The 14,207-nt window shown below is 49.0% G+C and overlaps 1 protein-coding gene across 4 annotated transcripts; it reads right to left on the reverse strand.

Moving 5' to 3' along the window:
• Positions 1-833: 833 nt before the first annotated feature.
• ROGDI (rogdi atypical leucine zipper) lies at positions 834-14,173 on the reverse strand. 4 transcript variants are annotated; one of them, XR_008468203.1, is made up of 12 exons: positions 14,092-14,173; positions 11,747-11,818; positions 10,421-10,503; positions 8,986-9,040; positions 8,243-8,323; positions 5,763-5,858; positions 4,391-4,489; positions 3,791-3,904; positions 2,970-3,019; positions 2,299-2,425; positions 1,616-1,734; positions 834-1,050 (listed from the first exon to the last, which is right to left on the reverse strand). XR_008468203.1 is itself a non-coding variant. In XM_054212798.1 (11 exons), exons 1-11 carry the CDS (start codon positions 14,146-14,148, stop codon positions 1,693-1,695), a joined length of 876 nt encoding a protein of 291 aa, XP_054068773.1. In that variant the 5' UTR covers positions 14,149-14,173; the 3' UTR covers positions 834-1,692. The 4 variants fall into 4 exon arrangements, 2 of the variants coding, with proteins under 2 accessions (XP_054068773.1, XP_054068774.1); XR_008468204.1 differs by having other exon boundaries at positions 1,568-1,734; XM_054212798.1 differs by having other exon boundaries at positions 834-1,734.
• Positions 14,174-14,207: the final 34 nt, after the last annotated feature.

A 14,207-nucleotide genomic window follows, 5' to 3' on the forward strand; every position in this document is an offset into this window, starting at 1 on the left:
AGGCACGAGTGTCTGGAAGGCAGGTGGAGCAGCAGGGCCTGGAACCACACCGACAGGGAGCCCAGGCACCACCGGGGGAGGAAGCCAAGCGCTAGGCTGGAGAGGTTTTCTTACAGAGCACCTCCTCCGGAGCCCACAGGGACAGCCACCAGCTCCTCTGGAGCCCACAGGGACAGCCACCGTGTGCTTGGGGACAGGCAGCACAATGGTTGGCAGCAGAGCACGCACCCTGTGACCCAGCTGTGACTGGCTCTCCAAGGCCACAACCCCACAGCCCCCAGGCATGGCTGCAAGCCTTCCTGTTCCTCTCCATGGATGAACTGCAGGAGAACACAGCCACAGAGCGGCAGAGCTGGGCATCCCCATGGTCCCCAGCTCAACCCTGTCACTCCTGACCATGCCTGTGTCTGAGAGGCTGGACACCAACACCTGGACCCCAGGTGAGGACCACCATGGGGCTGAGACAGTCCTGGCACCAGGCTCCCCTCTCCCCTGGCTGAGCCAGGAGGCGAGCTGGGGCGGGCTTCCAGGCCCCACAGCCTTTGCCCCACAGCTGGAGGGTGGGCGGGCTGAGGGATTCACCTCCCCATGGGGCTGGCACCTGCACCTGCACCGCCGGGAAGCTGGGCCCTGGAGCCATCCTTGTCCTGAGCCCCACAGGCTTGCCAGAGGGTTTTCTGACCAGCTCTGCCCTCGGAGACCACTACTGTCCTCCCAGTAAGGCAAAGAGTAATCCAGCGTGCGTAACTAAGAACAGTCACTCACTTGTGAGAGAGCACATCATCTTTGATACTCTTTCATTCTGAAAAGCACTGACAGCCCACAGGAGCACGGCAGGTCTGAGGATCTTTATTTCACAGTTATCAATCGCTAGAGGGACGAGTTGCATACTGTAGCATCCATAGGCAGGCAGCAAACCGCAGTAACAACGTGGTACTCACTTTGGGTTTAACGACAGGATATGAGACTGCACAGCTGTGCTCAAGGTTCCGAGGCTGGCAGTGAAAAGAAAATACTAAACCTGGAAAGAACCAATGGGCCCAACTAGGGCTTAGGGAAAAAAAAAAAATATTATCACATTGATGCCAGGGAAAAAAAAAACCAAAACAAAAAGAGTTTAAACAGCAGCAAGGGAGAATATCTCCAAAGGGGAATAAGTAACATGAGCACGGACAGAACAGATAGGAGAGGGAGAAGCTCAGGGCTAGTCATAACCACAGCTGGACCAGATCACAACATATTTCACTACACGGAGCAACATGCCCTACACTTTTTGTGGTGCGTTAAATTAGTCTGTCTTCATCCCTTCCCAGCCAGCTCACAGTCCAGCGGTTAGTTACAGCACCGTGCACAAATACAGTTAGTGAGAGTGGTCCACAGCTCCGCAACCCTCATAGTGGACTAGTGTAACTCATCAGAGGCTTGGAAAGTGTAAGCCACGCAACGCACATGCGAACAAAGACAGATGGAAGCTCTTGCCAGCCACGCAGCATTGCTTGGTGCCCTGCTTACGCAGCAGTTCCAGACAAGGCTACTAAAGTCGTGTCTCTGGATACACCGACCCTACCCTGTGGAGGGTCACACGGCAGTGAACCACAGCACTCCTCAGGCTGACCTGGACTCAGATGGCATGTTGAAAATAAACAGGGAGAAACTGGAAGTGCTGTAAGGGCTTGGACAATCCACAGAGAATTAATATGGCCTGTAGTTCCAGTAACTGGAGAAAACAGAGATCTGGAAAGCAAGAAGAAAAGCAGGTAAGTTCCTGTATCCCTTGGGCCATGGAAGAACGAGCATATAACGCGTGCGTGAAGATTGAGCTTTGCAGCATTACATGCTCCAGCACTGCACTGCAGAAGGGCAGGTTTGCTGCTATTGTCAATGAAGAAGCTTGGAGCGCAAAGTTACTTGCTCAAGGTGGCAGCCAGGTCAGCTGCAGAGCTGGAACTCAGCACTGGTCTGCTGGAACCTAGTTTGCTGAGGTGTCCATGCGTCGTATCTTAGCACCCTGGCATTTTCTCATATCCAGCTCATGACTGAGAACACAGAAGTGTCTACCTGCTCCTCTCCGTCTAGTCACTAGTTCAGCAAACACATCTGCCACGCTACTACACTGATCCCAGACGGCTGTCTGCTAGGCAGTGCCAGCCAGCTCCCTGGCTCCAGAGCATTGACTCATCACTTGTTTTCAGTTTATATGTAAATTGTGCAGAATAACATCACACCAGATTTTCAGGAGATCTGAGGTCCTCTCAAAATCCAGAGTTAAAAACGAAGCCCCTTCTCTAAGGCCATTACCTTGTCCTTCAGTTGCTGGCAAAGCTGCAGTGACACTGTGAAGAAGACAAGGGCATCATTTAACCACGGGACAACACATTCCACTTTATGGACGTGGCTGACTTCATACCGCTGGTTGCCAAACTCACTGGAGCAGGGGAAAAAAGAGCACAGCTTCACACACAATAGCACAGAACACAAAACTCACCTGTCCCCTGTTCTCACAGAAGAGATCATTATGATTTCTACTACATTTAAAACAGCACCTGGCAAAGTTATAGAATGCAAACTCTCAGTCTACCTCTAACCAGATTTAGAGTTAAGCTAAATCTAATAGGCTTAAGGTAGTAACTTTGCCACTTTCCAGAGAGGCCCAAAGGTAGGAAATGCAGATGGCAATGCCAATAACTTCATGTTTATTTTGGTTGACAACTCTGATCTCTAGGCAAACTCATGGCACTGTATGGCTGGGCTGTATCCTGAAAAGCCACATCTTTAGGCCTTTATGACCGAGTCGTTAACAAAACACGATTATGGGCACCTGTGCATTCACAGGCACGGCCACAACATGTGACTCAGGCCAGCTTCTCCACTTGAGAGGTGCTATAGCCAAAACTGAGTACAGCCATTTGGATCTCATCCTCAGCATACTCCTACAACTGTTACGCAGCCCTTGCTGTGACTGTACTTACAACATGGCTCCAGGGTTGTGTAAAATGGACCCTCCAGCAGGCTTGAAGTTCTAGAGGAGAAGGAAAAGGCCATTAGGATTTTGACGTAATAAACAAACTACTTAGAAGGAGGATGTTTAAGGTTTGCCCTGTCAGTAGCCTGACATCAAGATATGCCTATACTGTGTCTGCCTGAATATTCCATTCATATGGAATCCATGTCATTTGATCCCTTCCTGCTTCTTCATGAAAAAACTTCTAAACAGTGGCTGAGTCCAATTTATCTCCAAATTTTAGCACCACAAACATAAGGTGGGAAGATCCAGAAGAAAATCAAAAGATAGGTTTCAGGGAAAAAAACCTTATGGAAGGACTGCATTTCATAAAGCTTAAGAGTTTAATTCTGTTTTTACAAGACATCAACCTGACCCAAATGCAAAAGGTGAAGCAGAAATGTCTCCATCAAAACTCCATTCAGAAAACTAAGATGCTACTTCGATGTAAATCAGACTAATACAGTTATGCCCTTCCAAAATTATGCAAAATTATGCAAAATTATCAAACTGTATTATAAGATGAAGCATTACTTGGCAAAAACCAGTTACTGGCTTTCTCCAGGGCACTGGTATTTTCTTCTGGGCTAAGTGGCCATGCCCCAAACAAGATTTAGAGCCAGTGTTCTGTCTGCAGCAGATCTAAATACAGACACTTAACACCAGCTACAGTAATTTCCGCATTATCTTATGCATATAACATTGCACCATGAAGCAGTGCGACCTCCGCCTCCCAGCGGGACGCAGGGAGAGGTAAATAAACAAGGCTCAAGAGACAGCAGGTGTCACCTTGGTCGTGCTGGGCTGCAGGACGTGGAGTTGGTAGACAGTCAGGCACAGCTTGTTCAGGTTAATATAGAAATTCACAAGGATGTCTGGAGGCAGAGCAGGGGTGAACATTTTCTGGTGAGAAAATAAGTATTTTCTTTGTCAGTGAAAGGACTGTTATTTCTAATGCTGGGAAACCACTACCTTTTCCTAGGCCATACCACAGTTACCCCATAGCATGAGGGACATTAGGAAAGAAACAAAGGCTGAGCAGCTTGCAGGCAATGGTTGTTCCTCTTGCTGCACTTGATCAAATGGTGTGTGCATGATGACGACAAGAGGATCGAGCAGTGTTCACAAGGGCAAATCATCCCTGGACAAGCTTCCTGGGCAGAGAACATAACTTACTCTCTGAGAACCAGAGTCCTCACGCCCAAGTCATCTGCTTTCCCACCGGAAGATAAAGAGCAGCCAAAAATGCTCAGGGTCTACACCAACTTCAGGTCTCTCTTTCTGCCTCAGGAGACGCTTCAGAAATCCACTTCAACCAGGATGTAGCACAATATCCTAACTGTCGCATGCTGCCAGACTAAATGGAGATCTAGACCACCACGTACTTACTGTGAGACCACTGGAAGCAATCTCTGGTAGAGTGAGAGTGGCTGGAGTGGTAAGCCGATTTCGGGCTCTTGAGAGCTGTAACATCACAGCATCCATAAGCTACAAGACAATGTACAGTACACTGCTGAGCAGCAATCCCTGGACAGCTCTGAATAGTCTGCTGCAGAATCCTATGGTTTCTGCAAGTGTTACAACAACAAACACCAGCACCACCACTGCCCTTCCAGGAATTCGGGGTCTTAATGGGAAGGGATGGCTCCCACATAAACGCATTTTAACTGTTACCACCATCAAAACCACTTGTGAGACAGGCCAGGGACTGAAGAGAGAACAGCTATTCATTAGAAGAATAAGGAGAGAACAAGAGGTCAATTACTGATGCCACAGAAGCATCAACAAACTCATCATCAGCTCTTCTGAAGAGCAGGCATTAAGGAAAAGCAAGCTGTGTTCTAGTTCTCCCCATTCCCAAATGGTGGCTACAACGACTGCCGAATGCCCGTCCCCCGGCCCCAGCCCCGTTCACAACTGTCTATGAGCTAGGGCACTAAAGAACCAGCTCATTGTGAATCCAGCCCTGCCAGAAACCACAGTTCAAAGGCTCTATTCAGGCAGACGTCCTTTTCCAGAAAAACAGGGGGAAGCAACTTGTGTCTGTTATAGAGCTCACGACTGCTAAGATTAAGGTATTTTTCATTATGACTAATTTCTCTCCCCAATTTCCACCCAAAAGTAAAAAGGAAATAGTTTTATTACCTAGCTTGTTTCTATTAGCAGCCCTTGCCCATGTGGAGACTAAAAAGGTTTGGCTTCCTCGTGTTTGATATTGTGATGGATTCTAATGAGTAAGTCGAAACTCTGGTAGCTTCAGAGAGCATTTCCAAGTAGAGGGCTGGGCTTTACTGTCACGCAGCAGCTGGTCTGTATCAGACCACATCAACTACTACTAACAAGTGAGAAGTCGCTTTCAAATCGTCCATAAATCACAAGTACTAACCGTAATCTTTTGTTTTCTGATGACTGCCTCATTTCTTCTCTCCCCAAATGCGCTGACTGACAGGGAAGAGCGTGATCCAAAAAAGATCAAGGGAGATGCTCCCAGAATATCACTGCTGTGCAACAAGGTACCAACTGCTCAGATTACCATTCACCGTGATGTACAACCCTGTTACTGATGCTAAACTGGTATAGATTCCTACCAAATATGAGGTCACGCAGATACTCCTTGGCACAGGTACTTATGGGTACAACTGGGGAATCCAATTCCAGCAGGAGACTCAAGAGAATAAAGAGCATTAACGGTTTTTAAAACAACAAACGGAAGGAAGAAAAATGCAAGTTCCTACCCAAATAGAGAAGGCTTTCTCCTCACCTTGAGAACCTCCAAGCCTGTTTTGAACTGGTAGTTTACATCTCTGTTCATAAGCAGGTAAATGGCTTGGTTAACATGGTTTCTAGCATCCTGGATCTGCAACGGTACAAATGCAGCACCATTAAGGAAACACTCTCTGTAATAAACACTAGGAAGTGGAGGGTTCCTGATTATCTCATTGGCCCTAAGAAAATGGTGACTTCTCAAATGTTAAGGCCATTTCTCTCTGACTACCAGACACTCACTAACACAAATCTACCACTGCTGCCCAGATGCATTATTGGGTTCTTCACTTAAGGACTGGAGATGCAAAACAGTCTGATAGCTACAACTTGGATTGTCAATAAAAATATTGCTGCTGCCCTGAAGGAACAGCGACATCAGGCACTCTCATGCTGGGAAGACTCTGATCACGACTGTTCAGGTAGGACTTCTCACTATTGATGATATACAGCAGTCAGGTCTAGCTACACAAATAATGATTTCTTCCTTAGGAACTATATAGAGCTAAAACCAATGACGTAAATTACATCAGTAGCAGCAATGAGCAGCAAACATTGATTTCCAACACAGCACCTCTGGCAGTATTCCAGAGCTCCTCTAAACTGTAACTGTTGGGGTTGAGCGCTATCTCCAGCAATCAAGAAGCTGCCATCGTGCTGCTTGCGTGGAACTTGACCAAACTCAGGATACAGCTAGCTCAAGTCCCTATCAGGCAAGACTGCTTGCAGCCAGGAGACGACTGTCAAAACAAGGTTGATAGGTGTATCTCAGTGCTTTCATAAGAGCAAGGACAAACCAGAGGAAGAAGAAAATGGCCCTGGGAGAAAGTGACTTGTGTTCAATTCCAGGTAGCATCAGGAAAATTGAAAAAAATCAAAGGGGTAAATCAGATGGTGCAATAAATGGAAAAGGTAAGAGGGGAAGCCTGTATGAGAGGTGGCTGCTGGAAGATGGGTAACACAGCTTGGGATATTTGCAGTTTGACACAAACTACACTGCTCCCCAGCAACCCCACATCCCAGCTCAGCATAGATCTGGGCACTGGTTCCTTCTCATCCGGAGCTCAGGGATCACACAATAGCCCTGCTCTTAGAAAGCACAAGGCACTGGAGGCTGCAGAATGAAGAGAGAGATCATGAAGTCCACTGTCAAACTGCAGAGACACTCTGCAGGTACTTGGATTGGGGCATCTCCAAACATCTTTATATCTCCAGATGCTTTTGAGCAAGTTAAGTGGTTCCTGGCAGTGTTACCCAAACCAGCAGTGCCAATCCTGCTATTGTAAGGATTTGCTTCATTCCTATTCCCCCTTGATTTTGCTCTGTTTTCTAATCAAGTTCCTCAGAACTTGTGTGCCTGCACTTGTGTTCCTCAAAAATGTGCCTATACTACAATTTCTTACTGATAACTTGACTTTGCACAGAGAAACAAAACTCCAGCTGGCACCACTCACTAAGGGAAGAAATTCACAATACTTCGAGATGCTCATTTTTAATTCAGACAGGACAAAGATCTCCACATAACCACTGTAAATGCTTCTGCACAGAGTCCTTTAGGCCCTCACATTCCACATCTGAACAACATTAGAACATAAAACTCTTCCAAGTAAATAAAGGAAGGTGTTTTCCATAAAAGCTGGTAGAAACCTATCAACCTAGCAGCAGTACAAAACACCCACAAAACAGGACGCACTGCTGAGTGTTATCACAAAAACTTCCTTGCCTTGTCGCAAGGCATAAACTAACTCCGTCAAGTTTGGCATTAACATCTCAGGTACGCGATTTCCTAGATTTCTACAAAGCTACCAGTTAGGGCTTTCACTCCACTACCAAAGCAGCCGTTGGAAACTGCACTCAAGACCAAATGCACTGATCCCCCAGGAAAATCCTAGGAAAATCTCCAACCTAGTCAGCTATGACAAAGTAACTGTGGAAAACTGTGTTTTCAAGATCAGGCACTGGATCAGGTCCTGAAATCACGTATCTCCTAGCTAAATGGTGGGAAAGAGATTCCATGTTCTAGACAGCCGCACCCCTTTAACTCCTTAACTCAGGGAACTCAGCTATGCTACAAGAGCACAGTGCAGCGAGATTTGTTCTCAGCATAAAAAATCCTGTTGTAAGAGAATGAGCACAAGTTGCTCAAAGCCTCCCAAGTTGCTCTTTGCCCTGCTAGCCTGGGTTTTACGAGCAGACACAAGGCCAATACTGCACAGGCACCCTAAGCACTGCTTTTAAAGGATTATGACTGCTATGCAGCCAGCCTTCGGCTCGCTCGTGTTTCAGGAACAAGCAGAACCCACCTCTCTCTCCTAGCATCATAACTAAATTTAATTGCACCTGTTTCCTCCCTTAGCTTTTACACCTGGAGCTAATGCGGGACGGACATAACCTTCTCTCTCAGAAAACAAGGGGCTACAGCTACTGCTTGGGGGGCGCAGATGCTACAGACAGGTGGGTATCTGAAGTTAACAGTACCTGCTGCAATTTCCACTGCTTGTCTTCCCGAAATGCAAAGTGCAGGAGCTGATTATTTCTGGGCATTTTCAGATTAATGTCCTTGAAGAAAGAAGCAAACATGTGAGAGCAAGCCATCCCCATATGCAGAACGTGGAGACGGCCAGTCCCACTCTAGTCTGTCTCCCAGACCATCTTGGCTTTCATCAGTCCTGGCACAGCCAGAACCTCAGTCCTCCTACAGGAAGATGTTAATACAAAGGGTAAGTTGAAAGGCATTTAGTGAATCGGGATCCCAGCAGGACACACAACCTCATCTCAGAAGGCCCCCAAGGAAATCTGACATTACACAACAAAGGCGGTAAAGGCAAGGAATCCCCACGAAAGTTGACTCCACCACTCACCACAGACTCCCCTCTGTGTGAGGAGAGGGGGGGGCGGTTAGATGCTGGATCTTGACAAATTTCAACAGTTGCTGAAACATTAAGGACTTAAGGCCCATTAGGGAAGACTGAGAAGGGATACGTACTGATCACTGGAAACACATAATTAGGACGATCTCTCCCTTGAGGCCATCAAAGCGTAGTAAGGAGCAAAGTGTAGTTGTGCAATCTGGTCTAGTGGAGGATGTCCCTGCCCATGGCAGGGGGTTGGAACTAGATGTCTTTAAGGCCCCTTCCAACCTAAACCATTCTGTGATTCTATGAAGGATGACTCCCACCCCTTCATGGTAGTACAAAGCAAGAAGCACAGCAAGTACTCACAGCTTGACACAGGGCATCTCCCTGCAGCGTCAACACACCTTTCACCTGGTCTGTGCTGGAATGAGAAGAAAGATCAGGGCAACACAAGTCACGGGAGGCAACAGACACCTACTGAAACTGCCAACCCGACACCAACCCTCCCTGTCCCATGTAGCTAGCCAAGTTCCCCTCCTTCCAAAGGCCAGATGGGGGATGCTGATGGCAGCTCTTGGCCTGCAGCCAGCTGCTGTCATATTCTTTATGAGACACCTCACCCTAACTGCCCTGCCTAAAACATGATGTTAATTTCTGATCCCATGCTTACTTCATGTATTACCTATCAACAATTTGGTTGCTGTTACAAACAGCTCTAGCAGGCACAAACATAAGATATCAGATGAATTACTGACATTGGAGTGCTATGTGGTTCATACAAGAGCTAAGAGCTACAAATCCCACCCCGACCCTCCCCCCAAGAAGAAAAAAAAACCTAAATAAACAAAAAAACACACCCCAAACCCTTTAAAAAGCCCTGCAAGATGGCTCACACCTACAATGAACAGTGGGGGAAGACTGAAGCACCTGGGCCTTCAAGAACTCAGTTTAACCATATCTTACATTTTAATACACTAGACAGAGACTCTTTAGATCAATATTTTTTAAGATCCACCTTGCAACAATAACAAATCAAAACTATAATCAACTTCAATGCTCTGATCTGAAGAATGCAACCTCCAAACCCAGTAGAGAATTACTGCATCATTCTACAAAATGCTCACCGTGCTGTTTCTAAGGTCTAAAGCCTCCTGCTTTGCAACAACCTCTGCCAGAGTGCAGCTCTTCAGACCAAGGCCTATGCCGAATATCAAAAAATAGACAGCTATTTCAGAAGAAATGCACTTCTATAGCACCTTCTGCACAGGTCTCCGTTTGCTCTGCATGAAGTAGATTTATTATAGTTATTTTAGGGAGATTAGGACAAAGGATTTGTCCACGGTAAGAGTCAGAAATTGAGCCAAGAGCAGAATTCAGGTCTTGTAACTGCGACTCCTTGCGCCCAGCAACAGAAAAATGCCCCTTGGCAAAACTGCCGACAGCAGCACACTGATGCAACACGGCAGTGTGTGGTCAGGAATCAGTGACTACAGTATAGGTGTCAGTAGGAAACAGCGTAACTCTGGCTGAGGCAACCCCTGGAACATGGCTACAGACTGTTATATTAACCTGCCATGAGTTTGTTCGTTTGTTTTCCTTAAGGCGTAATCTCGTACCAAAGAAAACCCCTTCGCTTTCAGGGTGCTGTAGAGACCTTTGCCGCAGACACTCGTGGAACAGCGCCCTTTGCCGCAGAGGGAAGCCCCCAGCACAAACACCGTCACCACCGGCTGCGGGGGCACGGCCCCCCGAAGCAGCCTGGCAGAGCAACAGCAACCTGCTGGCCACCACGACCACTTACCCTGACGGGCTCAGCACGAAGTTCTCCTGCTTGACAGCTCCTCCTGAGCCACTGACGGGCAGGGCGAACCGGTGAGAGGCCTCCTGCCCAAGAGAGGACATAGTGAGTGCTGGAGCATCCACCCGGGCCCAGCGCACCACAAGCCAGGGACAAAGACAAGGCAAGGGCAGAAATGCAGCCGTCGTCAAGCGGCCAAACACAGAGTGGTCAATTTTGCAAGCCTCCCGCAACCCGCCTAGCAAAGCACACAGATGTTCCCTCATCCTCCTGCAGGACAGGCGCAGCCCAGGAGACTGCTGTGTGTGTGCAGCTTATGGTGAAGGCGTCAGAAATCCTGCGCTCCAGCTCCGTGCCCCGGAGCCAGGGGAGGCCACCAGTGCCCAGTGGGGTGGCCAAGCCATCTGCAGCAGGAGCCCGGCCCTCCGGTGCCGTGGCACTGCCCTTTCTCAGCACGCTCACTGCCCCGGGCTGCACTGCACAAGTGCCACCAGTCCCTTACCCACGTGGGAAGTCTGGAGCGAAAACCAGCCCTCCTGACTGGTTCTTTAATCACACTTCACTCTTAAAACTATGACAAATTCTTCAAAACAGGTACTATATATACAGATACTGCGGGTTATCGTCACCTGCTACTAATTCACGTCCTGAGTCTGTGCTGCAGCACTCCTACCTCCTCGGGCACTTGTCCCTCACCTCCACATTTTTGCCCCTGCTCTTACATCACCCACTGACCCCCATCAAAACCTCACAGCGTCAAGGGGCTGGGCCTGTTGAAAACTAACCGAGCAGGAGAGCGGTGACCTCTCACGCACACAGTCCCCTTTGGCCAGTTCAGCCGAACGCTTCACGCCTCTGAAAGGGGCAGGTGCCGGCAGAGAAGTGGGCATATCGAGGGAAGGATGGTTTCGAATGAGGAGAGTGCATGCTACTAACCACAGCACAAGTAGTAGCTTGTCAGCTAAAGGCTTATCATGCTCATTTCCACCAACACGTGATAGACTTACAGGCGGATCCAGATTCTCTGCTCCAGAAAATATTCACATCTCAGGCAAATGCCTGGCAGACAGGTCTGGCTGCCTCCATGTGCCTTTTCAAAGCAGCTCTCTCGGGAAAGGGGGTCAAGAACAGAGCAATCTAGGGGAAATCGGCTTTCTTGTGAGTCCTCGAGACCAGAGGGTAAGCTAATACTTGGGACAGTATGATGGACCATTCTGTGCACCCTCTACCAAGACTTTTTTTCCTCCAGGGACAATCTGCCACCATTCCTCACATGGGAGAGCAAACAAACCCACAATGCAAAGAGCAGATGAAGCAAATTAAACTTACCTTCAAAATATCCTGCAGCTGCTTCAAAACAGCATGGACCTCTTCTTGTAGAAGCCATTTAAATTCTTCTTCCTACATTGTGTAAAGATAGTAGTGGAATCATTAGATGTCAAACACTGGAAACAAATCTCTCAGACGCATATGAAAATTATTTAAGTTCTAAGTAGACTGTTATGCCCATGCTGTTTAAATCACATGCTGGTATGACCAGAAAAAGATTTCTTCCTGATTTGTGGAAAGGCCTTACTCTCTACTTCTCCGTCCCAGCCAAATGAATTGTCCTCATTCTTGTTTTGACTTCATTTATCAAAGCCGCATTCCTACAAATCACTGTACCAATAATCACAGAATTGGGAAAGAACAGTCAGCACGGGATGTAAATTTCAGAACAAAGTACAGATCCTGCTGCTTCAAAATCTGGAGCATCTTTTTAAGCTGCTGGGGTGGGCTGACCTTGGCATGCCAGCTGCCAGCCACCCACCTAGCCTCTCCCACTCCCCCTCCTCAACAGGATGGGGAGGAAATAAGAGGAAAAGCTCGTGGGTTGAGATAGAGACAGGCAGATCCCTTGCCAATTATCATCATGGGCAAAACAGACACTTGCAGACAAGTTTGTTGCAAATTAGACGGCAAGAAGCAAAGACAAAAACTAAAATACCCCTCCTCCCCCTCAGTGGCATTGCACCAAGCAACAGCAGGTGAAAAATAAAGCAGCTAAACTTAAAAGTGGGTGGGGGGAGAGAAAGGCTGAGGGCTCCCAACCACTTGGGCAAATTCAGCAACAAGTTCAGATCTGATGACACACTGCCTCAGGCCTCAATCAGTTGTCTGCTACAGAGAAGCAGATCCTCAAGCCACAGCCGAGTGTTCCTGGTAAACCACAAGACCCCACACAGAAGATCATCAGAGGAGTAGGGGCAGAAGCAAGCAAGGGACAAAGAAGAGGTTGACACTTGCTACCTTGTAGGAGTTTTCCACATGGAAAGTACTGGATGGGAATGAATTGAGCAGGATGCCCACAGGAAAATTGGAAAGGTGTGGTCAACTCAGAAATTTAAGCCTGTGGTTTCTCTGCTAGACAGTTCCTGTTCTACCATGAGTAACACAAAGTAACTACTCACTGATGTGTCATCACCTTATGCAAGAGTTATCTGAACAGAGGAAGACGAGGGCGGTTTTGTTTCAACAAATGTTCATCCAAAGCAGGTACACACAACAAACCTAGGTAGGATTCTGTTATCCTTCAAACCAGTGCAAGACCACTGACTTCCACGTTTTAATCCCATTTTGAGTTTCTGGGCATCATATTGACATATCGGATCCCTTGCTCTTTCATTCTCTGTAACACTCGCTCTCCTCCAGGTTCCCAAAGGAATCGAAATCACATGGGTAAAGTAGATGCCTTTAGTGTCCCCACCACCCCAGCTGCCACGGAGATGCTTCTACTTCAAATCATAGAATCACAGAATGGTTTGGAAGGAAACTTTTAAAAGTCGTGTAGCCCAGGCCCCCTGCAGTGAGCAGGGACAGCTTCCACAAGATCAGGTTGCCAGTCACCACTGGTGTCCTTCATCCCCCTAGTGACAGCAAAAGATCTTCCCCGCCGTACTAATTTCAGACTAAGTCAAGTTCGTTTGCTATGTCCGTACACTACGCATCTGGATTTCTGAGGAATGCTAGTTGTGGGATTCCAAATGACATCAAATTTAGAAAAAAAATGGCTTTCACATGCAGCTTTCTGCCTAGCCTGGATGCATCTCTACGATTCCCTCCCTGGATAGGCATCTTCTGCTACTTCGTTGCAGCCCACGTCCCCGGAGATGTCTGCGGCGTCACCCGGCCCCTGTCTTTCCTGCTGCTTGGACGTGCCTGCCCGCCCTGTGCTAGGGCTGCTCCTCCATTCAGCAGCACGTCGGACCGACCATGAAAAACTCGGGGTCGGTCACACACGTCGCTGTGTGCCGTACGCAGGGCTGGCTCCGGCACCGACCCGCCCCCGGGGCCCCGCGGCGGCAACCGCGACCCGCTCCTGCGGGGAGACACGGCCGCGCAGGCCGCCAGAGCAGCGAAAGGAGGAGCCCACGGCTGCTGGTGGCAGCGGGACCGAGGGCAGCCCGGCAGCCCCGCCCGGGGCCGGCCCGAAGGCCTGCGGGGGCCGCACGGCTGGTCACCTCGGCAGCGCGCCGCGGCGGGGAGCGGCCGGCCCTCACAGAGCGCCTCAGCCGGGGGTGCGGGCCGTGCCAGCCCGGAACGGGCCTGCGAGGATCCCCGGCAGGGCCAGCGCCGGCCGGGGCCGGGCCGCTGCCGCTGGGCACGGCGAGCCCGGAGCGCTCCGCCCGACTCACCAGCACCGCCCGCTCCGCCGCGCTCGCCATCGCCGCCGCCGCCGCCGCCGCCGCCATCCCGCCGCCGGCTCCGGCCCCTCGCGGCGCCCTCCGCCGCCCGGATTGGCTAGCGGCCC

Source organism: Rissa tridactyla, chromosome 8, assembly GCF_028500815.1.
Source record: "Rissa tridactyla isolate bRisTri1 chromosome 8, bRisTri1.patW.cur.20221130, whole genome shotgun sequence".
Lineage (NCBI taxonomy): Eukaryota > Metazoa > Chordata > Aves > Charadriiformes > Laridae > Rissa > Rissa tridactyla.